Raw genomic sequence first — 27501 nt, 5'->3', positions numbered from 1 at the left:
ATTGTAGCCATGTGTTCTTCCATACAGAAATGTCTATGTCCAAGGTCAGGGATACACTCCTGGAAGCATGTGGTATTCGAGCACATGGCATCTCCCTATAAAATTTGTGCTCAGGGATCCAGCTGAAGAGAATGATTACACTCTGGAGCTCTCATTTTTCAGACAGTAACAAAGTCATTTGCTTCTGGGAACTAAGCAGAAAGTAGAGATTCTCTAAGTGGGAAGCTGCAGTTAGCATAGATGTAATTTCTATATCCACCATAAAAACTAATAAAACATTACTAATACAAAATTAAGGCTAGGAATGTAGAAAGCCCTGAGATGGAATATTCCCTATGGTAAAGCCATCTTGATCCTGCCAATGTATTAAAAAATCAGAGTGACTATTTTGAAAAATGGCTGTATATTATATTTTACTTCCCAAGCACCATATTTGCCTATCACAATGGTACCCCATATCTGATCATCACATGGTTCCCAAATCTTCCCATCACATGGTACCCCATTTTAAAGAATGGCTCATGAACTTTGCTTTTTCATACTAGTATGAAGACTAGAACATTTTTCTAAATTAATAATAATTTAATGGCTTTGCTTCCTGGCTTGAATATAAACTAAGTCTAGGAGTATTTTTATTTTAAATTCTATTGATTCTGTAACCTAAATACAGATAAACTAAAGTTTTTATGAAATTGATTTTTATAAGTTATTATGATAAAAAGTGTACATTTCAGTGAGGTTGACATTTTAAATCAATGGGAACTGCCATTATTGCAGATAATTTTTATTTGAGTATGTGTTGTCCCTATGGTATTGGAAGTGGAGGAAAAAAGAGCCATAATCCCAGTACATAGTCTTTAGTACTCTGAAAGTAGCAAATTACCTTCTCTATTGAGAACAAAGTGGAAAGACAACATATTTGATTGTGTGAAAGCATAATGTATCTCATAGTAAAAGTGTGAAATAGTTCAATCCATTAACCAGTCATATTTGACTATTATCATACATAATAATTATATAGTAAACATTATCAATATTCATTGAACTTGTAAAATATAGACATCAGTAAATAAGAACACGAGAGGTCACCTACTTTTGATATGTTACTTGATCGACTTGCAGATCGCCCTGGGGACTTTTCATTCTGAAAAATAAAATTAGAAGCACGATTAAAGAAAAGGATGGTCCTGCTTTTCACCTCCAATAGAATACAGTGTTTTACATACATAGATTTATGAATATTTTCCATATTGTTCTGACGGGTACACAAATAGCTTATGCAAATGGCTTTTATCAGATTACATTTCTCTAATACATAGCAGTATAATGTTAATATGTTCCAATTAACTTCAAGGTAGCAACTAAGCTAGCAATATTTATTTACATGAAATTATTCTTTCTACAAACAGACAAACCTGAAACTATGCAATCTCTTTGCAAATTAGAGGACTGCAGTATAGCCCATTGCTTTACCTTTTGTATTTGCACCCAGAAAATTCCAAATAAATTCAGGTTCTCCATGCAAGTAAATACTCTGTGCTAGATATGCGGGAGACACCTTCAACTCGTGTTCTGGAGAAACATATTTTATTGGTCTTTTCACATGCTTGTAAGCACCTTACCTTTAAAATCTAAAGTGCTCTCCAAGTTATGTCTTAAGATTTAAAACTTGAAAATGTTTTTAAAATGTATACCCTGCTCTTGTCTCCTTTGCACTTTGTAGTTTCGAAGAAAATGTGCACTAAAAGTGCTTTTGAAAGGCATTTTTTATGCCATGAAATTTTAATGTAGAAAGCAGCCTTAAGGAGTTAGGCCTGTAGGTTGAAGACAGTAGATTTCAGGAAACTACAAGCTTGAGATCTAAGTCAGCTCAGGCCTGGAACTTCTGACTGCTGCTCTCCATCTGCTATTTCTGTTCTGCTAACTCTCTGTTGGAAGATAAATGAGTGGAAAATCAGAGTTTGTGGATACACACACAGGGTGCAGAAAGTGTTTGACTCAACGCTGTCTTCCTGACAGGAACTGAGCAATTGTGGTACCCACCCAAGAACAAACCATTCAAAATTCCTGCATAGACACAGGGAGCATTCTCCAGATCCCAGCACTACTAAGTTGGCAGTATACAGCCGCTGGGGGAGGGAGAATCATTCCCATTAGAAGATATGGCCACCAGTAGGCTTTCTATGTTCCAGTGGATGGCCCCAGACCCATGCAGTCTGACTGAAATTTCCTAGGATGTGGACTTTTGGTAGCAAGTGTGCTTTTGTGGATTAACATGCTTTTGTGGATCACAGTCATTGCAAACTGTTGCTGTGTTCTACCCAGATGTTCCAGCTGAACATTTGACATCCATGTCCTGTAACCACTGATGTCACCAAGGAGCATGTTATTACAGACTGGGATGAGTCACAAAGATGTGATTAGTCACACCTCACAACAGCCTGGGATGCAGCCTGGGATGAATGTGCACGCTGCCACAAATGTGTTTCCCTGATTAGGTTCTTCTAGCGATGGAGAGCAGGACTTTGCTCCTGGCAGCTCAACTCTTCACCCAGACACTAGTTAACAAAACCAATCCATCTTATTCTCTCACTGAAATTCAGAATTTTGACACATTATCGTGTGGAACATAGGCAAATACACCACACAAAATAATACACTTGGGGGATGGGAATACTTGTAGTAGTGACAGGGGTTATTTAGTTTGCAAATTTCTCATTTAGATGGCACTTGAGAATGTGTTTGAGGAGTGGTAAGTGAATCTGCTACACCAAGAGTGAAGGAGAAGGAAGAGGAAGAGGAAGAGGAGGAGAGGAGGAGGAGGAGGAGGAAGAGGAGAAAAGAAGAAGAAGAAGAAGAAGAAGAAGAAGAAGAAGAAGAAGAAGAAGAAGAAGAAGAAGAAGAAGAAGAAGAAGAAGAAGAAGAAGAAACATAAGTATACTTAATTTTCAACCCAAATGGGACTTGCTGCTATCTTGAAATAAAGTAGAAGTTCAATTCAGTTTCCAATGGAGAAGAGTTCAGCACAGGGGTATGTACATACTCTGAGCCAATAACTTCCTTCAAAAGAAGCAGCACCCATCTGACAGTTTGGTATTTTTAGAGCTGTTTAATATGAAACCTATTGTCCCCATTTTCTCTGAATACAGGTCTGGGCACTGAAAGTTGCAGGTGAGTTCAGGGAAGGTGAAGATTTTTCACAGCTCAGTTCTCTAGTGTTCTCTGACAGCTCATGCATGGAAAGGCAAGCTCATCATTGAAGGTAACGGGCAGAGGCATCATGGAGTATACTGTCCTTGTGTTGGTTGGTAGGTATCTCAAGGTGAGAGAAGACCTTGCCATTAGATGTATGGTGGTATACTGGCATTAGTATGAGTAGATGTTTGACACTGGTCAACTTGAATTTTATTGTCATAAAACAGGAAGATGATATCTCCAGGATTGTTATAAGAATTGAGTAAGTTATAAAACCATTTTTCATATTACAAGGTTATGACATTTCTGTTGTTCACACCCAGAGAGCTTTCCACCAATTTACAGTAACCATGCAGATTATAATAGCCACAATTTTTCCCTACAGACATCTTGGGTTCTCTGTCTTGCAATCCTATGATGGATTATATTCTGACCTGTAAAATTTAAGCACTAAAAACAATTGGATAACCGATTGGTGTGCTTTTCTCTGGGAAAGACTAATTCTTCCACTTTAGCATTCCCTAGTTGCCTGTAGTTCTTTGGTATAATTTAGTCTTAAGGCTTTCCCCCATCCACTTTAGCATGTCTGTTGCTCTCATCCCTATTCTGTTCACATTTGTGCCATCATGCTGGTAAGGCTTTATGGATATGGCTTCTGACAGTACTAGGAGACACAATGTCAGAGCAAACTCCCTAGTCCTCTGTCTCTTGCAATCTTTCCACCCTTTCTTCTGCTATGTTTCCATATCAAATGGGCACCCCCAAAATGTACACATGGTAACATTATAGAGACTGATAAGGTTATATTTAAGACTGCATGCATATATACATACACATATATCTGAAACAATAATTAATGGAAAATGACATGAATTTGAAAGAACGTAAAGAGAGCTATATGGAAGGATTTAGAGTGAAAAAAGGAAGGGAGGAAAGATACAATTATATTAAATCTAAACAATCAAGAAAGAAAATGAAAAAATTTGTCTGCCCAAGATGCTAAAGGACATTGTTTTCTTGCTTTGGAAGCAAAACACCAGAGGGACTTTCTCTGCTGGAAAACTTCCAAAGCAATCTGTCTAATTTGTTGCTAATTAATTGGGTGGCTTGTTCCATTACCATTGAAATGACATATTCTTCTTTGTATATTAGTGAATGTGGTTGTCATACCTCATTATAATGAATTTTATTACTTCATGTTAAATTAAATATAAGCTATCTCCAAATCTAAAACATCTTATGGTTACTCAAATTATACTGACTTTGTAGGACAGGAGAACTTGGAACCTAAGAGAGTTTCTGGCTAATCTATATAAAACGTATAGGATTATTGAATAGCAATGTTGGATCGTAACACATCATTTCTAACATGCACAGAGAAATTCAGAGTTTCAAAGGAGTATTTTTTTAATTAATTTATTTTTACGCTCCATATTTCATTCTCTACCACCCTGTCCCCTCTGACTGCTCCACATCCCACATCTTTTCCCTACACCCTGTCTCCATGTGGGTGCCCCCACCTTCCCACCCCACCTGACCTCTAAACTCCTTGAGGCCTCCAGTCTCTTGAGGGCCAGGTGCATCATCTATGAATGAACACAGATCCGGAAGTCCTCTACTGTATGTGTGTTGGGGGTCTCATATCAGCTGGTATATGCTGTCTGTTTGGTGGTCCATTTTGAGAGATCTCCAGGGGGTCCAGATTAATTGAGACTGCTGGTCCTCCTATAGGATCGCCCTTCTCCTCAGCTTCTCTCTGCCTCCCCTAATTCAACAACAAGGATCAGCTGCTTCTGTCCATTGGTTTGGTGCAAATATCTGCATCTGACTTTTTCAGTTGCTTGTTGGGTCTTTTGGAGGGCAGTCATGATAGGTCCCTTTTTGTGAGTGCTCCATAGCCTCAGTAATAGTGTCAGGCTTTGGGACCTCCCCTCAAAGGAGTATTTTTAAGATTTTTTGAAAAGTGTCTAATTTTTGTTGGTCATGTATACATCTGATATTACTATTTTTGTTGTTATTATACTGAATTTTCTTTCAAATTCAATCTTGCTAGCTATAGCAGAATTTGTATATGGTGTGTGTGTGTGTGTGTGTGTGTGTGTGTGTGTGTGTGTGTCCTCTGTCATTCTCCACCTTATCCTCTGAGACAGGTCCTCTCCTGGAATCTGGAACTCACTGTTTCAGCTAGACTAATCCTTTAGGAAGCACCTAAAATTTGTCAGTCTGTGCCCCTACTCCCCAGTGCTGGGGTTTGCAGTTAGGACCAGTTTTTCCTTGAGTGCTAGGGATCCAAACGCAGGCCTTCATGCTCGTACACATGCTTTGCCCACTGTGCTATATATGGGAAAGATCAGAAAGGCAGTGTGTTTAAATATACATTAGGACTAATGAGATGGTCCAGAAGATAAATGGTGCTTGCTGCCAAGGCTGACAACCTGGGTCTGATCCCTGGGGCCCACATGGTAGGCGAGAACTCAACACTTGTAGAAGTGTTCTCTGACTTCCAAATACATGCCATGGTAGCATACATCTCAACACACACACACACACAAATAAATAATTAATATGTTTTAAAAACGTATAATAAAGGGAAATTAAATTCTGGGCAAAGAAGGCAGACTGTGCTGCTCTCATGGGAATCAGTTGAGCTATTCTTTCCTCCAGCCTCCCTCTAAGAGTGAGGACAAGAGTGAAGGGAAGGAGAAAGAAACCGAGGCTGCCTGGAAGGGTATCCACAGAATTCAGAGGACTGTCTTTTTACTAAAGTAACTAATGCTTATAATAAAACAAACACTTAAATGCTGTGACTTGTAAATAAAAATAAGGAAGGCAAGCAAGAGCTCTGAGACATGAATCAGACACTGACGTTTGTACTAACAGATTCATAAAAATCTCTGCTGTCAAGTGGAAAACATCAAGTGTCGATGGAACATGAAAGCTTATTTGTTCTTAAGAATTTACACAAAACTGAGGTTCTAGGACTCTTATTTTGATTTTTATCTAATAAAGTTAGAAGAGAGGTTTGGGAGATGATAACTATTTTTTCTTTTTGCAGTGGGAGCTAACGTTTTTTTAAAAAAACATTAGATATTTTCTTTATTTACATTTCAAATACTATCCTGAAAGTTACCCATACCCTACCCCCACGCTGCTCCCCTACCCACCCACTCCCACTTCTTGGCCCTGGCGTTCCCCTGTACTGGGGCATATAAAGTTTGCAAGACCTAAGGGCCTCTCTTCCCAATGATGGCCAACTAGGCCATCTTCTGCTACATATGCAGCTAGAGACAGGAGCTCTGCCGGGTACTGGTTAGTTCATATTGTTTCACCTATAGGGTTGCAGACCCCTTCAGCTCCTTGGTTACTTTTTCTAGCGCCTCCACTGGGGGCCTTGTGTTCTACCAGTCCTCTGTTGCTGGATGACTAAAACAAATCCCCCATAAACAAGATGTGACCAAATCTAGCAATTGCTTCTTCCTTCCTATCACATAAATATGCCATATAAATTCTTCTTGCTCCTTTCTGTTACCCTAGTCTTGGCATTGCTATCATAATCAACAGGAAACCTGTGTCAGAAATGCTGGAGCCAAATTCTGGATGCTAGATGTGCTTGGATGGTTAAGTGGGGAATCGTCTCCTGCCAAGTTGGAACACAACCTATCTCATGACCACTGAGAAATAAACTTTTACTTCTTTTGAGTAATTATATTTTCACTCATTACAATGACCATTTCTACCTTCTTAATGGAAATATTACAAAATCAACAGGGTTCTCTTCACAGCAAATATTCAGAAATGCCATGTTTACGAATCTATTTAATAACAAAAGCATTAAAGCTTAAGGACATCAACGATAAAATAAAGCTTGCTGAGGATCATAAATAATATTCTGAGCAGATGAAGACACAAAGCCATTCTTAGATGGGAAATATAGTTTTGTAAAATATAATTTTTACAAAATTGACATACAAACAGAACACATTTTAAAAAGTCGGGCTTCTGATGGAAATGGGATCTAAAGTATTGGAAATAAAGGCATCAGAAATTGATCTAAACTGTAGAATGGCTTTTATGATGGGGAGGAATTGATGCAAATAAAACAGCACCCAAAAGCTGCTGGTTTATTTAATTATATTATGTCTGGAAAAAATAGTTTATTTATACATTGTGTGTAAATTGCCAGAGAAGCCAGAAGAGGGTGCCGGATCCCCTGTTGCTGAAATTACAGGAATGTTTAAGCTGCCTGTTGTGGATCTGGAAACCAGACCTGGGTGTCTGCCAGAGCAATGAGTGCTGTTCACCTCTGTGCCATCCCCTGCCCTCCAAGGAAGCTTTGCATGTTAACAAAGCAGAAGACAAGAGGCAGAAACTCAACAGGAAAATGATCACATGTAAGAACAAAACTTCACAAAAAATAAGGACTGCTGATCATCAATACACACATGAGGACACGGGTAGAGCCTCAAGCAGTCAGGGAGAGACCAGCTGAAGAAACGTTACTTTGTCCTAATAAAGGAAAACTACAAAATAACCAGCTCTTGCTGGTGAGGGCTGGAGAAAAGAATATTCTTAAACATTTCTAGTAACGTGAATTTCTTTTTGTAGTTTCATTTGGAAAACAACCTGGCAACATGTAAGATTATCATTTTATCCAATAACATTATTGGAAGACCAATGTTTTAGAAATAAAAGTACTATTATGAAAGTTTACATGAAATAAACCTTATTTTTAACAGAAACAAAATTCATGGTAACAGAGGTATGCTAAATGTTAAAATCTCAGAGTTTGAAATCATCATCATCCTAGACCTGGCTGGAACTCAGGGCGCCTGCCTCATCCAGGTTGTGTCACCTGGCGCTTTGCCAAGCTATGCCAACAGGGGCCACCGCAGGCAAGCTGGGAGGACAAAATGGAAACAGCTGGATGTTTCTCCTGGGAATCCTCCCGGCTTCTGCATGGGAAACTTGCCTTTAAACAGTTATCTTACTGTCTTGCATCAGTGGCTGAACACTGGGAAGGTTTCCTCTCAACACAGAGGCAGGCTCCTGGCACATTTTAAAGATGCCAGCACCAGTCAGCTAGTTTCAATTTTGTGGACCCTCACCAGTAGGTTCTTAGTGATTCCAATTTCTTTCCTTTCATACACAGAACTAGGAAATAGGATCCTGTATTATTCTGACATCCTGATGTTCTTTTCCTTCTTCTTTTTCTTACTTAGTTAATGACCCTGTATAGCCAGTCAAAAAACCTTCATAATAAAAATTTCATATCAAAACAAAATTTTAATAAAAAACTGTGTGTGTGCCAGTGTGTGTGCGCATATGTGTGTGTGAGCTCGCATGTCGCACAATATGTGTTATGTGTATGAAATGGGAAGACACTCATTTTTTGCTTTCCCTCCCTGTGTGTTCTGGGATGGAACTCAGGCTGTCAGGTTTGACAGCTAAGCCTTTTTACATGCAAAGCCATCTTACCAACCAGACAAAAGGGTTGTCTTAATTAACAGAACAATGCTGTTTTTGTTTGGGTTTCTATCACTATGATACAACACTATATCTACAAGTAACTTTGGGATGAAAGGTTTTATTTCATCTTACAACTCTCAGGTCACACTCCATCACCAAGGTAGTTCAGAGCAGGAACTTGAGGCAGGAACTGAAGCAGAAATCACGGAGGGGAACATCCTATTTTCTTGCTCTTCCTCAAGATCTGATTAGTCTGATTTGTTTAACAACACGGGTCCACCTGCCCAGGGATGTAGGTAGTTTTTTAAAGATGAAAAATCCTTTAAAATATTTCCTGAATAACTTCTTTATAAGGTCAAATCTATCCCTTCAAATCTTACCTATGGATAGTGGGAAAATGTGAAAATTTGATTCAAAGAGATAGGGGTAGTGGCGAACAGAATATTTGCCATCTTGGTTCAAATTATAGATCAACTTACAAGTTCTGTGACCTTGGGCTAGTAACTTTGCTTTTTAATATGCCATGTCATTGTCTCACTGGAGCTTTTCATGCTTATAAATATGACGAATACAGAGGTCAGAATGAATTCTGGCCTATGTCTCAATAAAGAACCTTAGTTAAAGAAAAGGCCTGAAAATAGGAGGTTCGGTCACTCCGCTTCAATGAACACCTTAGTTCTCACCTGCACACCCATCCACACAGACACACAATGGAAGTATAAACACTGTGCTCGGCTGCAAACTCAGCTTTACAAAAACTCCATAGATCTCATTCTAGGCACAAATTTCCAGATAAAAATTCTACAGAATTCTTGCTAATGGCCTTGGTTTGGAATAAGCTCGCACATTTTTGGAAAATGCTTTTCAAGGAAAGGGACCATGTTTCCATTTCATTTAATTTTAATGTCAAAATATTTGCCTAGACACTTAATAAATTAAACACAATGATTTAATCACTTTATGTTTGTTTTGGACATTTGCCTACTCACACTTGCCTGAACTTTATACACAAGTATACTCTGGCAATGTATATGATTTCAACTCATGAAAAAGTTTAATCTTATTTTTATGGAAATGATGCTAGATGAAAAGCCACAAACATAAAGCCACACTGTGTAGATTTTGTTCCTAATATAAGTTGAAGTAGGTCTGTCCTAGTTAACTCCCTGACAATCTTTTCTACATTTTGCTTCTTTCACTTAGTGAAGTATTTCCATGTTTTGAGTCAGAGGGAGAATTATAAAGGAGCCGGGCTTTAGTCCAGTGGAAATCACTGAGGTCCAAGATACATACAGGTGCGAACAAAGAAACAAGAATTGTTCCTATTTATTGAAGATATTTGAATTTCTTATAATATAAATAATCTCTAGAGATAAAATATAACAGTGAGTGCTGGCATCTCTGTTAAAGTGCTCTGTTTTAATATGAGAAGTTTAGGAGCATTAAGACCCTTGACCAGAGAAGATTAGAATAGTAAATTAATTTATGACTTGGATAGAAATCATACTTCCTACATATCCAATTATGAGACTGTTCATGGAATAATTTAGTTTCTGAGATGTAGAAGAGGTAAAAAATGTAAAGTATAGAATTTTTATATTTTCACACCACATGTGCTGTTATTCAAATATTGATGTTCCAAAATTTGACTGATATCCAAAAATTGAAAAATGTTGTACAGAACAAAGCAGTGTTAAGAAATTACAGTCTATTACCAGAAGATTTGTATCCTCATAAAACTAAATACCTGGAAGTTGTTATTAAGGAAAAAGATTAGATTTCTGTAAAAAGGTTTTACTTGGCAATAGGTTATAGGAGAATTTGCAAATTTGGACAATGTGAGCCCATTTAAATGAAACAAAAAAAACGAACAAACAAAACTAAGCACCTAATATACAATTATTTAGTTGAAGTATTTATTATTTATTTGTTTCCAGCCTCAGGATGCCTAATTTTAAGGCATTAATTTGAACAGAGTAACTTGCAAAAATTTTATTATTGTAATTAAGGCAGTTGTGCTATGAGTCTGGGCAGCTCTGAAAGTTACAGTTATCCTCCAGTCTCAGCTCCCTGGGTGCAGAGATTACAGACAGGCATTTCCTTATAGAGATAAGCAAGATTCATTTTATAGTATTCTACATGATAACTTTGAGTGTTTTAAGATGACAATGCTATATTAAGTTAGAGTCAAATTAGAGCTAGGAAGTATGATACATCTTCAAGTCCATCATTCCTACATAAAGCAAACAGATATGCACTTTGAAACATGTGCAAAAACAACCATTTTAGGATCACTAAGATACTTTGCATAAGAGGCCACAGGACTTGCTGGTCCATTCATTTATACAATTATGAGGAGTTATTTTTGCTAAAGAGTGCACTCATGATTGGTGCTCTGAAAACTAGTTGGGAAGATCACCAATGAGCAGTTGACAGGGCTGGGGAGCAGTCATGTCCAAAATCCCCATTCACTATGAATAAAAAGTGACAATAACTGCTTACATTTGAATTAGCTATTGAACAACAACAAAAATCTACAAAGTTAGTCCAGATTTTGAAAGGCTTGTATATCATCATCCAAGGAGTCAAATGAACACTTTTCTTTATTTTTATTTTTTATTGGTTATTTTATTTATTTACATTTCAAATGTTATTCCCTATCCTGGTTTTCCCTCTGCAAACCCTGTATCCCATTCTCCCTTCCCCCCAATTCTATGAGGGTGCTTACCCACCTACCCACCCACCTCACTGCCCTAGCATTTCCCTATACTGGGGCAGGGAGCCTTCACAGAACCAAGATGCTCCCCTCCCATTGATGCCAGGTAGGGCAATCCTTTGCTACATATGCAGCTGGAGCCATGGGTCCCTCTCTATTTACTCTTTGGTTGGTGGTTTAATACTTGGGAGCTCTGGAGTGGGGGGTTGTTTGGTTGATATTGTTGTTCTTCCTATGGGGTTGCAAACCTTTTCAGCTCCTTCAGTCCTTCCTCTAACTCCTCCATTTTCGTTTCTGTGCTCAATCTGATGGTTGGCTGCAAGCAACTGCATCTGTATTGGTCAGGTTCTGACAGAGCCTCTTAGCAGACAGCTATATCAGGCTGCTGTCAGCAAGCAGTTCTTGACATCAGTAATAATGTCTAGGTTTTGTGGCTGCATATAGGATGGATCCCCAGATGGGGCAGTCTCTGCTCCACTCTTTATCCCTGTATTTCCTTTAGACAGGAGCAATTCTGGGTTAAAATTTTTCAAATAGGTGTTTGGCCCCATCCCTCAACTGGGGGCTGTGCCTAACCTCTGGATATGGTCTCTACAGGTTTCTCTCCCCTTTGTTGGGTATTAAAGCTAATGTTATTCCTGTTGCTTCCTGGGAGCCTCTCCCTTTCTTGGCATCTGGGACTTTGTGATGGCTATTTCCAGTTCCCCATCCCACACTGCTACACACCTCTGTTCAATTTCCTGACCCTTTGTATACCTCCCCCATCTCTACAAAGTTAACACTTTTCATAGAGGTGGTCAGTGAGGAATGAATCTCTTAATGCTAGTAATACATTTATTTATAATGTTACAAATATCTTAATTGTTTCAGAGTGATATAAGTTATTTGATTTATGTCTTCCTAAACAGTATCATCACTGCAGACCAATGTTCAAGTATGTGAGCTTCTAGAGGGACATTTTTTATTCCCCCCCAAAGCACATATACTGCCCATTTTTATTACTTCAAAAGTTAGTATGCAAATTATTCCTCAATAGTGTTATACATATAAAATGGAGCGTAGCACTGTTCTGACACAAGGCATTTATTGCCTTACAATGTGCTTTGGAATAACATTTCGTAGTTCCTGTTGTGGTTTCTATGGTTTTATGTGATCTCACAACTATGTCATTCTCTGTAGTTATTCTTTTCACCATTATCTCTTTTCCTTTCTGGCACCAAACACATCAAGCAAAGTCATCAGGACCATCTTCTATTCCTTTGACTACATGAACTTCCCCTGTGGATAGTCACGATCTTGTTTCCTTGCTTCCTTTAATTCTCTGATCCAATATCACAGGGAAAAAATGTCTCAGCCTACACTGCTTATGAGAAACCTTGTGCTCTCACCATATACTAAACTTTATCTCAGGCCAATCCTCTTCCCCCCACCCCCGCCCTGTCTCATAACTAACCAGTATTATTTTCCCAACAAGTATACACTTGTTGTTCACTTTCTTCACTAGGATACAAGAATTGTGGTAAGTGAAATGTTTGCTTTGTTCTGTAGCTAAATCTCTGTCATCTGGAATAGAGTCTAATGCATTATACACAAAGTAAGCATAAATCATTACAATTTATTATCTGGAAAGCACCAATTAATTTCTCTGTAAGCTACAATAATAGAGAGTTTTGTGCCTTCTTTCAGATACCCACTTATTACATTCTTGTGATTTACTATGGTGATATAAGTCCTTTATAATACTAAAAATAACTGTAGCTATTGCCCCCTCCCCCGCCCCCCAATCTAACTTTTCACAGAGTGCAAAGACTCATGGTGAAATAGGCAGTGTGCCCATAACATGTAAAACACAGTGCCTGAGGGATGCATGATGAAAAAGTTCTTATTTTTTTTAAATTCAGAGCTATGATAAAGAAATAATCCACAGATGACAATAAATTATATCTAATGAACATAATAAAAATGCCATAGTACTGATCAAGCATGCTTTTATTCCATTATTGTTAGCACACAGGCATTTTGGTTTTTTTTGTGAGGCAAAAATTATTTTCCACTAAATTTCCATAAAATGCAGTTTATTTTATTGGTATTTAACTTTAACTGTACATCCCATCTTAGGTTTCCCCCCTTAGTATACAAAAGTGAAATCCCTAATAGATTATGAAGGCTCTAATGCATTCAGTACTACTTGACATTAGCAAAGGTAACGACTGAGCAAAAACAGAGTATAGATCTGTGATTAAGCTCTTCTCTATGACTTCCTGTAGGTCAGGTACTGAGACAGAGGTACTTGTGTATAACAAAGCTGATAAATGCCAATGAGATTGCATGTGTTTGCTAGAAGACTGTAATGGTGACTTTTTGCTAGTGTCTGCTATTGCATCTCACTGCTGCTGGAAGCAGAGGATTATAAAAGATGCCAAGTGAAGACACCAATGTTGATTACAGCCCAGAGCAATGAGTCTGCATCCTGAGTGTCTCCTCTTACGTCTCTGGATTCTAATAACTGCAGATATAGGACTCTAACATTCAGAGTTTATCTCTGCAAGCTTCTGCCAATCTGGTGCCAAGGTCTTAGGTACTCAGAGGGCAAAGAGAGCACTGGAAGGGCTTCTCACCTGTCTGTTGATTTCTACCCAGCTAGGGCAAAGGGATTCTAGACAGGTGATTGGTGACATAAAAATACTCAATTTTGATTCTTTTTGGTTCAGAAAGCCCTTGAAGAGACTTGAATCAGTGTTCAGATTGGTCTGAGTTGGTATAATCAATATAAGCTTGCTAAAAATGTATCTTAATCTGTTCTCATCTCCTTAAAGCAAACTCCTTCTTCTTTCCTTGTCAGAAGCTTCTACAAGAGAACCAAAGTTTTCCTAGGAACATTTATACTGTTTAGTGAAACGTTATGTGGAGATGAGCCTGAAGGCCTTGTTTCAAACCTATCTAATTAGGTTACAGAATATATTTAGTATTGGAGCTCTCGCATATTTTATATGGCTATTCCATACTATTTTTTTCATATCATTAAATGTGTTGACATTTGTTCCCAATGAAAGGCATCTTTGAATTGACAAGAAATACATTATCAACCACCTGCAATAGTCTCATTACATACAGAAACATATGCTGAATAGCCTACGCCTAGAAAAGGGTTGTGTCTTATTTAAAATGATGATTTAAGTAATATTCTCTGCTGAGTGGTGAGAGATCTCTGAGACAATACTCTTCTCAAGTGCTAATCAAAACAGCAGTTGTGTGTTCTGTTTAGGAGTTATGATGCATAAAACTATTTCCATCATGAAGACAAAAGTCATCAATGAGTACATGGTGAGATGCAACAATGAAGCTGTAAACCTTGGAAGGGTACTTTAAGGTATAAATTATTCCAAACACAAATCTCTCAGTTTCCCCAGTTTAGTCACTAATCTCTGTATCCTCTCTATCTTGTTTTTCATTGAGACAGCACTTTTTTCTAAAAGAACATAAGTAAAAGGGAAAAAGAAATTCTCAGCTCCATGGCTCAAATTTCAGACTCTGTTCTTTTTGCCAAGTTCTTTTCAGGTTGGTAACACTTGGTCCATGGAAGAAGATGCTACTCTACCATAGAACTGCCAAAGAAATCAAACACCCATAATGAAATGTTACACAATGAACACAACTATACAATATTTAGGCTTTCTTTATTTTTTTCTTTTTGTAGTTTATTTTATTTTTTTGGATGCAACCTGAGGCCTTGCATATACCAGGCATGTGATCTATCTACAAAGATACTCTTCAAGTGTCATTTCCATTTGTTTACTCTGCAAGATTCATATGTGCAATAAATATTTGTTAATATCGCTGCAGAATCTCATGTTTTGGTTTTGAATGGTGAAAAGATGCTTGAATCTTACTCCATGTGACACAATAGAGAGTAGTCTCACAGAATTACCATTCACCTTGTCTCTATTATGCTTATGTACAAGGACACAGACAAATCTAGAAGGACTATAGACTTGTTCAATGTCATCATTAAGCAAACGATTTGAAAATTATGGAGGATGATCATTACATAGGAGAAAATTCAGTATGGTGAGAAGGACACAGACATACTTGACATTTATGTCAGGGAGACAGGCACAATCACATTCTGTGCTACGTGTGGTAGAAGAGTGATATCAAATTCCCAAAGCACCCCATATCTTTAATGAAAGACAGAGACACTGAAATGTCACGAATTCAAAAATTCCTTTCTCTTAAAGAGTTTTAAAGAACGCTATTCAGAATTTAACAACTAAAATAGCATAAAAGGTAATAATGTGAAATCCACTAACATGACATTCAGAATAAAAGCTCAGGAGGAAATGCTTCTCTCAGAAAATAGTTCAATTATATTTAATCACTTAAAGTTCTTTTATGTGTTAATTTTCAGAGATAATCTTTATTTCATATTACCACCTTAAAATTAAGGTACATTTCCTTTAAGGAATGGCAAAAGCAAGCACCCTAGAGCCTCACAAAATCTTTTGACTATTATAAATCTTATAGTGGATTGTAATTCTCTCTGATAAGATATTTCACACATAAGTCAGCAAACCTCAGTGATGGTTTAAAAAAAGAACAAACTGTGGCTTACTTTTCCTTGTCACAACCACTTTCTGTCATGTACTAATATGGAAATGTACTACATTGTAATTTTATATGTAATATATAAATCATCTATCTCTATAGAGAGACTGCAAATTGAACTAACATGGGCTCATATTCATTTAAAATGAGAGACTTGTTGATGACTGCATACTAGCTGAGAAAATTCAAACAAGTTGAGCTCTTGAAAAGACGGATGGTATTGTAAAATCCCCCTGACTCTATGTCCAAGTTCATACCTCTCCCTACCTCTCACTTCCCATGTTCTATATTAACTGACCTCACTTCAGAAAATATGTTGTTCATCAATGTATACTATGATCCCAATGAAGATCCTGATTCATGTAACCCTTTCAAGCCCTAATAGCTACTGAATCCCTACAATAGTTGACTCAATGTGACTAAGGGTATCTGTGCTCTCCCTCGATGCTAAATTCATGGGAAAAGTGTGGAATAATATCTAGAGGCTGTTTGACCCCTCAGGGATAGCCACTTATGCTATGATAGGTGAAATTGTCATACTAATAATTATTTTGTTTAAGTGTCTTGCAGAGCATATTTCCAGATAGTGTTCCATAAATAAGGTGAACCTCCTGGTGCTGATGGCTTTCGAAAATTCTGATTGTGCCCTCCCCCCCCCCCCGAAGAAAGTGATCAATGCATGGATAACAAAGATCCTTTTTATTTTTTATTTTTAAAAAAGATTTATTTATTATTATAAATAAATACACTGCTGCTGTCTTCAGACACACCAGAAGAGGGTGTCAGATCTCTCATTACTGTTGGTTGTGAGCCACCATGTGGTTGCTCAGGACCTTCGGAAAAGCAGTCAGTGCCCTTACCTGCTGAGCCACCTCGCCAGCCCTCTCATGTATTTTTGAATTGTATGTTTATGGATGTTCTACATGCATGTAATGTCTGTGCAGCTGGCATGCATGCCTGATGCCCACTGAGGCCAGCAGGAGATGTTGGATCCCCTGAAATTGAAGTTACAGGCAATAAGACGTCACGTGGGTGCTGGGAATCAAAGCCGAGTCCTCCGAGGTAGCAGCCAGTGCTCTTAACACCTGAGCCAGCTCTCCAGCTCCTCATATGTAGAATTTAAAGCAAGAAGGGAAACTTTATTATATTTACTCAACTTGTGCCTGGACTTTTTTTAATTCTTTTTTTATTATAATTAGGTATTTTCCTCGTTTACATTTTCAATGCTATCCCAAAGGTCCCCCATACCCACCCCCCCAATCCCCAACCCACCCACTCCCCCTTTTTGGCCCTGGCGTTCCCCTGTACTGGGGCATATAAAGTTTGCAAGTCCAATGGGCCTCTCTTTGCAGTGATGGCCGACTAGGCCATCTTTTGATACATATGTAGCTAAAGACAAGAGCTCCCGGTACTGGTTAGTTCATATTGTTGTTCCACCTATAGGGTTGCAGTTCCCTTTAGCTCCTTGGGTAATTTCTCTAGCTCCTCTATTGGGGGCCATGTGACCCATCCAATAGCTGACTGTGATCATCCACTTCTGTGTTTGCTAGGCCCAGGTATAGTCTCACAAGAGAGAGCTATATCTGGGTCCTTTCAGCAAAATCTTGCTAGTGTATGCAATGGTGTCAGCATTTGGAAGCTGATTTTGGGATGGATCCCTGCATATGGCAATCACTAGATGGTCCATCCTTTCGTCACAGCTCCAAATTTTGTCTCTGTAACTCCTTCCATGGGTGTTTTGTTCCCATTTCTAAGAAAGGGTAAAGTGTCCACACTTTGGTCTTTGTTCTTCTTGAATTTCATGCGTTTGGCAAGTTGTATCTTATATCTTGGGTATCCTAAGTTTCTGGGCTAATATCCACTTATCAGTGAGTACTCTCAATTACCATAGATGGAGAAACCAAAGTATTCCACGACAAAACCAAATTCACACATTATCTTTCCACGAATCCAGCCCTTCAAAGGATAATAACAGAAAAAACCAATACAAGGACGGAAACCACGCCGTAGAAAAAGCAAGAAGATAATCCTTCAACAAACCTAAAAGAAGACAGCCACAAGAACAAAATGCCAACTTTAACAACAAAAATAACGGGAAGAAACAACTACTTTTCCTTAATATCTCTGAATATCAATGGACTCAATTCCCCAATAAAAAGATATAGACTAACAAACTGGCTACATAAACAAGACCCAACATTTTGCTGCCTACAGGAAACTCATCTCAGGGAAAAAGACAGACACTACCTCAGAGTAAAAGGCTGGAAAACAATTTTCCAAGCAAATGGTGTGAAGAAACAAGCGGGAGTAGCCATTCTAATATCTAACAAAATCGACTTCCAACCCAAAGTTATCAAGAAAGACAAGGAGGGGCACTTCATACCCATCAAAGGTAAAATCTTCCAAGAGGAACTCTCAATTCTGAATATCTATGCTCCAAATACAAGGGCAGCCACATTCATTAAAGAAACTTTAGTAAAGCTCAAAGCACACATTGCACCTCACACAATAATAGTGGGAGACTTCAACACACCACTTTCACCAATAGACAGATCAGGGAAACAGAAACTAAACAGGGACACACTGAAACTAACAGAAGTGATGAAACAAATGGATCTGACAGATATCTACAGAACATTTTATCCTAAAACAAAAGGATATACCTTCTTCTCAGCACCTCATGGTACCTTCTCCAAAATTGACCACATAATTGGTCACAAAACAGGCCTCAACATATACAAAAATATTGAAATCGTCCCATGCATCCTATCAGATCACCATGGACTAAGGCTGATCTTCAATAACAAAATAAATAATAGAAAGCCAACATTCACGTGGAAACTGAACAACACTCTTCTCAATGAGACTTGAAGTTCTTATCATACAGATCTTTCACTTCCTTAGTTAGAGTCACGCCAAGGTATTTTATATTATTTGTGACTATTGAGAAGGGTGTTGTTTCCCTAATTTCTTTCTCAGCCTGTTTATCCTTTGTGTACAGAAAGGCCATTGACTTGTTTGAGTTAATTTTATATCCAGCTACTTCACCGAAGCTGTTTATCAGGCTTAGGAGTTCTCTGGTGGAATTTTTAGGGTCACTTATATATACTATCATATCATCTGCAAAAAGTGATATTTTGACTTCTTCCTTTCCAATTTGTATCCCCTTGATCTCCTTTTGTTGTCAAATTGCTCTGGCTAGGACTTCAAGTACAATGTTGAATAGGTAGGGCGAGAGTGGACAGCCTTGTCTAGTCCCTGATTTTAGTGGGATTGCTTCCAGCTTCTCACCATTTACTTTGATGTTGGCTATTGGTTTGCTGTAGATTGCTTTTATCATGTTTAGGTATGGGCCTTGGATTCCTGATCTTTCCAAGACTTTTATCATGAATGGGTGTTGGATTTTGTCAAATGCTTTCTCAGCATCTAACGAGATGATCATGTGGTTTTTGTCTTTTGAGTTTATATACTGGATTACATTGATGGATTTCCGTATATTGAACCATCCCTGCATCCCTGGGATGAAACCTACTTGGTCAGGATGGATGATTGTTTTGATGTGTTCTTGGATTCGGTTAGCAAGAACTTTATTGAGGATTTTTGCATCGATATTCATAAGGGAAATTGGTCTGAATTTCTCTATCTTTGTTGGGTCTTTTTGTGGTTTAGGTATCAGAGTAATTTTGGCTTCATAGAATGAGTTGGGTAGAGTACCTTCCGTTTCTATTTTGTGGAATAGTTTGTGAAGAACAGGAATTAGGTCTTCTTTGAAGGTCTGATAGAACTCTGCACTAAACCCGTCTGGTCCTGGGCTTTTTTTGGCTGGGAGACTATTAATGACTGCTTCTATCTCTTTAGGGGATATAGAACTGTTGAGATCATTAACCTGATCTTGATTTAGCTTTGGTACCTGGTATCTGTCTAGAAACTTGTCCATTTCATCCAGGTTTTCCAGTTTTGTTGAGTATAGCCTTTTGTAGAAGGATCTGATGGTGTTTTGGATTTCTTCAGGATCTGTTGTTATGTCTCCCTTTTCATTTCTGATTTTGTTAATTAGGATGCTTTCCCTGTGCCCTCTAGTGAGTCTGGCTAAGGGTTTATCTATCTTGTTGATTTTCTCAAAGAACCAGCTCCTTGATTGGTTGATTATTTGAATAGTTCTTCTTGTTTCCACTTGGTTGATTTCACCCCTGAGTTTGATTATTTCCTGCCTTCTACTCCTCTTGGGTGAATTTGCTTCCTTTTCTTCTAGACCTTTTAGGTGTGTTGTCAAGCTGCTAATGTGTGCTTTCTCTAGTTTCTTTTTGGAGGCACTCAGAGCTATGAGTTTTCCTCTTAGGAATGCTTTCATTGTGTCCCATAAGTTTGGGTATGTTGTGGCTTCATTTTCATTAAAAATTGTGCCCCCCCCAAGAAAGTGATCAATGCATGGATAACAAAGATCCTTGAGACCACCATGTAGGCTGATATTTACATGCGACAACCTAAGACAGGCACAGTCCAGTATACTGGGAATCCTCCAAGGTGGGATTAACAACGGTATCCCAGCTCCCACTAGACTGTCAAAATTTAAAAACAGAAGGGTAAGTATATATAACAGGAATGGAGGGACTGACTCTATGTAAATACTGGGGGCTAAAAAGCAGCAAAACTATCTCCTGCTGGAGGACCTAACTGAGGACTGCCTGAGAGACCAAGAATTGCTGGTGCAGACAATGCCAGTTAATTAGGAACTGCTGTTTAGGAGAAATGCTTTCTTGGGATCAATGGCAGCATGGGTGAAGGGTATTAAAGGAGCCTGCAGCAGTGTTCAGGGAGCTTGTTGAAACACTTCTCACTTGCTCCCAGAGTCTGTGTGGTTGGTTCCCCCACCACCTCACCTCCAACCCCCAAGGTCAGGTAAGGATAGGTGATAAGTAGTTCAGGGCACAGGCAACAACAGGAGCTTAGTTAATAGGTCAAAATAGCGTTTCTGAGTTAAGTGGAAGACACAAGACTCATGGGTCAGAAAGGAGATTGTTATCATTAGTGTATCTGTAGCTAGAAGTCAATAACATGCTGGTGTTTCATAGCCTCACATCTAGTGGGCAACTGGATGAAATCCAGGTGGATATATTGTGATTTTTATGAAAGGCGAGAAAACAAGCTACAGATCTCAACCCAAATATAATTGCCGTTAAGAATGCTTACCATTGGATGACAGGGACGACACTATTCCTCTTTTCCAAAACTATATAAACACACTTTAAAAGAGAGTGTACTACTCTCACCCATCTCTGTGAGATTCATATATTCCCGCTGAGCCCTCCTTGTTAAATAGCTTCTTTGGGTCTGTAGATTGTAGCATGGTTATTCTTTACAGCTAATATCCACTTATACGTGAGTATACACCATGGCTTGTCTTTCTGGGTCTGGGTTACCTCACTCATGATATCTTTTCTAGTTCCATCCATTTGTCTATAAATTTCACAATGTGATTATTTTTAATGGCTGAATAGTATTCCATTGTGTATGTGTAACATATTTTCTTTATCCATTCTACAGTTGAAGGACATATAGGTTGTTTCCAATTTCTGGTTATGATTAATATAGTTGCTAAGAAAATAGTTGAGCAAGTGTCCTTGTGGTAATGGTGGAGCATCTTTTGAGGATATCATCAGGAGTAACATAGCTGGGTCTTGAGGTAGATCCTCATATTTTGAGAAAATATTAAATTGATTTCTAAAGTGTTTGCACAAGTTTGTTCTACCCCCAGCAATGGAGGGTATTTGGATGTGGAGATTTGTATGGGAATAGGTGGGATCAGGTGGGGAGGACAGAGGGAGAGAGTACTGGGAGAAACTGGGAGAGGATAGAGGGAGAGAATACTGGGAGAGACTAGGAGAGGACAGAGGGAGAGAACACTGGAATGGGTGGAGTGAGCTAGAAACTTAGTACAGTAGAAACTCCCAGGAATCTATGATGATGACACTAGCTAAGACTGCCAACAATGGGGGATAATATGGAACTTAAATCAGCCATCTCCTATAACTAGGCAAGACTTCCAATGGGGGGATTAGGACACCAACCCAGCCACAAAAACTTTCACTTACAATTTGACCTATCTACAAGATATGCTTGGGTAAAGATTAGGTAGAAATTGAGGGAGTGGCCAGCCAATGACTGATCCAGCTTAGGACCCATGCCATGAGAGGGAGAGCACACCTCTGATTGTGTTAATGATGTTTTGCTATACTTGCAAGCAGAAGTCTAGTGTAACTGTCATCACAGAGGCTTTACCCAGCAACTGATGGAAACAGATGCAGGGACTCATAGCCAAACATTAGTTGGAGCTTGGGAATCCTGCAGAGGAGTGGGAGGAAGAATTATAAGAGCCAGAGGGATCAAAACAACACAAGAAAATGCACATAACCAACTATCCTGGACCCACAGGAGCCCACAGAGACTGAACCACTAACTACAGAACTGACATAGGCCCTCTGCACATATGTAACAGATGTAGCTTGGTCTTCATGTGGAGTCCTAAAAGCAAGAGCAGGGGCTGCCTCTGACTCTGTTGCCTAGTTTTGGGATCTTTTCCTCCTATTGGTATGACTCATCTAGCCTTAGTAGGAGAGGATGCTACTAGTCTTTTTGTAACTTGATATGCCCAGGCTGGTTGATATCCATGGCTGCCCCTTTTCTGTAGGGAATGTGAAGAAGAGAGGATGTTGGGGTAGTGTGTTTTGGGGAGCAGGACTGCAAGGAGAGGAGGGAGGGAAACTGCAATTGGAATATAAAACAAATTAATTAATAGTAGTTATTATTATTTTGGGGTTTTGTTTGGTTTGGTTTGGTTTGGTTTTTCGAGACAGGGTTACTCTGTATAGCCCTGGCTGTCCTGAATCTCACTTTGTAGACCAGGCTGGGCTCGAACTCAGAAATCCGACTACCTCTGCCTCCCAAGTGTTAGGATTAAAGGCGTGCACCACCGCCGCCCAGCAACAATTAATTAATTTAAAAACAAAAAATCTGAAGAAAAAAGAGAAAGCGAGCATGCTAGAGCAATCTTCACTTCAAGCTCCTAACCACGGTTAGGATGACCTCTGAGATGGGGAAGCAAGGGGTTTGGACAGATTCTGACAGGCAGGCAGATGGAAAGATAATAGTTATGGTAAACTTTCCAAATGTCAGGTTCTTCTTCACCTTGATAAACTGAGACAAAGGCTGACATCCTAAAAGGAAGGTGCAACTGATTTTTATTTTTCCTGTGTAACTCTTTGCTTGAGAAAGGCTCAAATAGTTCATTCCTGACAAGGACTTATTTATTTACCATAAGGTTGTGGAGCTCTTGGCTTCCCTGACTTTAAAACAAAACTACTCAAGTCAAAACAAAACAAAACAAAACAAAACAAAACAAAACAAAACAAAACAAAACAAAACAAAACAAAACAAAAACTGTCCAACTCTAAACTGATGCAGGAAGACCTCCTCAAGACACTTAAGACATCCTTGATGGCGGGTGGTCATGCTTCCTAACTCCATCTCTGCTTTGTCTCCCTCTCCCTCTCCCTCTCCCTCTCCCTCTCCCTCTGTCTGCCTCTCCTCCCCCCCTTCTCCCTCTCCCTTTGTTCCCTCTCCCCTACCCCTCTCCCTCCTCCTCTTCCTCTCCCTCTATTCCCTTTCCCTCTCCATCTCCCTCTGTCTCTCCCTCTCCCTCTGTCTGTCTCTCCCTCTCCCTCTGTCTGTCTCTCCCTCTCCCTCTGTCTGTCTCTCTTTCTCTCTGTCTGTCTGTCTCTGTCCCTCTGTCTGTCTGTCTTGCTCTTTATTTCTGCATCCCTGAAACAAGCCTTTCTTTACTAGCCAAGCATAGAAGAAAGAAAAATCGAAGAAAGCATAGCCTGCTAACATACAATGCTTCCATTATCAGGATGTTCATAAATCTATGATTCATGGAGAATTGTGGCCGAGCACAATTGTACTCTAAAATCACACATGGCAGTTGTGGTAAACAGTGGAATGACAAATTGGTGAATAGAGAACTGAAAACACTCCTGTGTGGGTAGTTTACAAAAAGATACTCACCTTTCTACTCTCCAGCTATGGAGGATAGACTGTGACAACTAAAGAAAATATTTCTGTGTCACTTACTACAAGGAAAAACCCTTCCCATTGTTACAAAACACCATTTGTCAGCATGGATTTCTCTTCCACTCATTTTGTGGGCTGATATGTAAGTTAACTCTTTTCTTCCTATATAGCTCTACTATCTACTGAATCCTCTGAGGCAAACTGTGACATAAAACTAGTACATCATGATGAAGGAAGAGGAAGGCAGAATTTTGATTCCCCTTCTATAACCCTCAGTATCTTCTGATGTATGATTTCACAGTTTTCTTGCTTAAGATTATAAATGTGTGTGTCTCTGTATTTGAGTTTCTATTTTTATGTATACCTTACAACAGGTAATGGGTTTAGCTCTGATGTGATTTTAAATATTTTTAAAGTAAAGGCAGAATCTAAGGTTGTATTCACAACTTTTTATGAATACATGATCAAAACATAGAGACCACTGACTTAGTGGGACTGACATGAACATTTACCAAGTCCCCCTGTTGAATTGTGTTCCTAATGTAAACTCACTCTCTCCTAACGCCTCTTCCTCAAGCTTGCTGTGCTCTCTGAATCAAGTCAAACATTTATGACAGTCAACTGACCAGTACTAAAAGGGATTAATTTACTTTGACTGAGAGATTAGGAACTGTCACTTTACATATGAAAAATTGGGACAAAGAAGACAGGTGCTGCAATCTCAGGCATTGCACCGAGCCCTGTATCTCACATAAAGACCACAGTTGCTCCAAAAGGATGCAAGAAGAGAATGGCAAACAGTGTGTTATGGGAAATTTTGGCTCTGGTTACAGAGCATCTTATTATGTGGAAGGTTTAGATCACTTTACACAAGGTCCTCTTACATACCATTCTATCCTCCTAAACTCCTATCTTAAAGTAGGTACAATGCCAGCAAGGAGACAGGTAATTTACTGACACTGACACAGATGTCATGGCCAGAGGAAGAAATGCAGTCACAGGCTCAAAGCATTCTCCCACCTAAGCTTTCCTTCTTCCTGTATGTAAGAGGAGGGGCTGGAATAAGTAATGGGAAGTGATGTGGGAAACAGAGCCTGGGATATTCTACGGCAGACAGGCAGGTAACATACACCTCTTAAACAGACTTAAAATTATGATTTTTTTTTGGAAGACACATATAAGTGACCAGGTCTGGATTTCTGATCTAAGGCAGGATCTTAAATATGTTAGATATTTTCTAGGTGACTTTTTCAGGAGCTAGCTGTGAACTGGTTTCTTAGGAAAACTGTACACACATGGTAAAGATATTATTTGAATACTGACAGAAGTTATTTTATGTTTGTTTGAATTTTCATGATTGAAATTATAAAATTGATGTATTGTAAATAAACTTTCTTTTGTTATAACAAGGACAACATTATGCAGGGAAGTTAAAATAAGAAATGTCTTATTTGGGGCTGGAGAGATATCTCTTTGAGTAAGACCATTGTTACACAAACATAAAGACCTGAGTTTGGACACACACACACACACACACACACACACACACACACACACACACACAAGCACACACCTGTAAACCTAGTGCTATGGAACATAGAGACAGGAAAATTGTTAGGGTTTCTTAGTTCACAGCCTACATTGAGGAAATTTGTGACACACAAAAAGAATGAAATGGAGAGTTATAGACCAAGATATTTAATATCTCATCTGATGTCCATATGTATATACAGGTGCACTCACCTGTACATGTATGTGCAACACAGACATTTATAAATAAAGAGTTTTGTATTTTAGTAATATAAATTGTTTGAAGAACCAAATGAACCCTCAATTACAGTTATTTAGTTTAAATATGTACATTTGCTTCTTATGCCCCATTTATACTAAGTAACCCCATCACTAATTCATTGACTTTAACAGCTGTCTTTTTGAAACTTTTGGAAAATTAGACCAGTGATAGATGTGGAATCCAGAGCTGGAATGAGAGTGGGGTTTTGCACTTAGAGAACAGGAGTGACTCTTTCAACCATTGGGCAGAAACAGAAATGACTGGGTCATATTTAGATGAGGACCCTCTTCCTAGACTGTTGCTAAGGAAGATGTTGAGTTTCAGTAATGGAGGATTCCATATAATAGGCAGGATTCATCAGAATAGACTTTCAGTCTCATTTCTGGAACCCGTTTTGGCCACTTGACTCTAGCAAAAGTATCAAATTCTCAAATAAAATTATGTCTTCCCTGTCCCCTTATAATTTCTATAACTCAGATCTTGGTAATTATCAATGATATTTTTTCTGACTTGTGGAAAAGGGTAGGGGGCCCATTTCTTGCTTTGTTATAAAGCTAAATGAGGATTTGAGCCCAGACTTGTGGCTCACATGCCCTTGCCATGTCTTTCTAGTCATCATGCTCCATGATCTCATTATCTGAGTGACATCTTAGTAACATCTTCGGGGTCATTAATATAGCCTATAGCTCCATAGGGGCTCTTCAGGAGGAAATCTCATTTATTCCGTTATTTTTGGTAAGCAACTGCACTACACTGAGAGAAGCAGATGGAAAAGGCTTGAAGCTTGGGTTGGAAAGCTCAGCTAGTAAAAATGCAGGATCAATAAAGCCAAGGTCAGGACATTGTTCTCTGTGGTAATCAGGGAGGAATTCCAAGGGAAAAGAAAAATTTCAGAGGCAGCAATTCAAGCTGCACCTTGGCCAATGACCTCTGCCATCATGAGGCCCAGGTGAGAAGAAGAGTGGTGATAAATTTGCCCATCAACTAACTCATTAGTCTAAATGATTAGTTAATACCAGTGGTTGCTCCTGACAATCCTTCTGGGCCAGAGAGGAAGCTTAGGCATGGAAAATTACAAGGAGAAATAGGGTTAGAGGCTCCCCCATCTGTGCTAGTAAGAACAGAAAACTACAAGATCCATGAGATGGGAGTATTGATTGCAGTGAAGGAGAAGCCCTGAAATTGTTCCATGCTATTTTTATTGCGATGTATCAGGTATTCCTCAGAATGGAGCAGGAAAAGATTTACATAAGAAGTGGGCTGTTCATGGACAGCAACATCCAGTCATGAGTGGAGGTGCTCACAGGGTCAGCTCCAGTTCAAATACAAATTGGAGAGGATGAAATAGCAGCAGTGTTCAGAAGAAAGATCTTAATGATGTGAACAAGAGTAACATTCCTGTGTGTAGATACAGGTGGATTATGCATATGCTTGTTCTATTTTATTATGAAACAGGATTTACTATGCAGCCTTGGGTTATCTGGACCCTTCAATGGCTTTAAAGTCACAGAGACTCACCTGACTGTCTCCTGAGTCCTGGGATTAAAGGTATGTGTCAACAACATTCCCTGCTTATGTCCAGGTTTTTTAGTGAAGAAGAAATGTGAAAAGATGTGGTAGTTTGAATTAGTGTTAGATCCTTAGTGTGCAGAATCAG

The 27501-nt window shown here is 38.9% G+C and overlaps 1 protein-coding gene across 11 annotated transcripts in view; it reads right to left on the bottom strand.

Moving 5' to 3' along the window:
* Positions 1–27501, bottom strand: part of Marchf1 (membrane associated ring-CH-type finger 1) — an 854833-nt gene that overhangs the window by 195036 nt on the left and 632296 nt on the right. For all 11 annotated transcript variants that reach the window (XM_030243793.1, NM_001293784.1, NM_001363124.1 and 8 more), the window contains one exon: positions 1094–1144. In XM_030243793.1, the coding sequence (XP_030099653.1) occupies positions 1094–1144 (51 nt within the window). The remainder of the gene's footprint in view (positions 1–1093; positions 1145–27501) is intronic.

This window comes from Mus musculus, chromosome 8, assembly GCF_000001635.26.
Source record: "Mus musculus strain C57BL/6J chromosome 8, GRCm38.p6 C57BL/6J".
Lineage (NCBI taxonomy): Eukaryota > Metazoa > Chordata > Mammalia > Rodentia > Muridae > Mus > Mus musculus.
The sequence above is the reverse complement of the archived record's forward strand: the minus strand, read 5'-3'. Positions and strand labels throughout refer to the sequence as shown.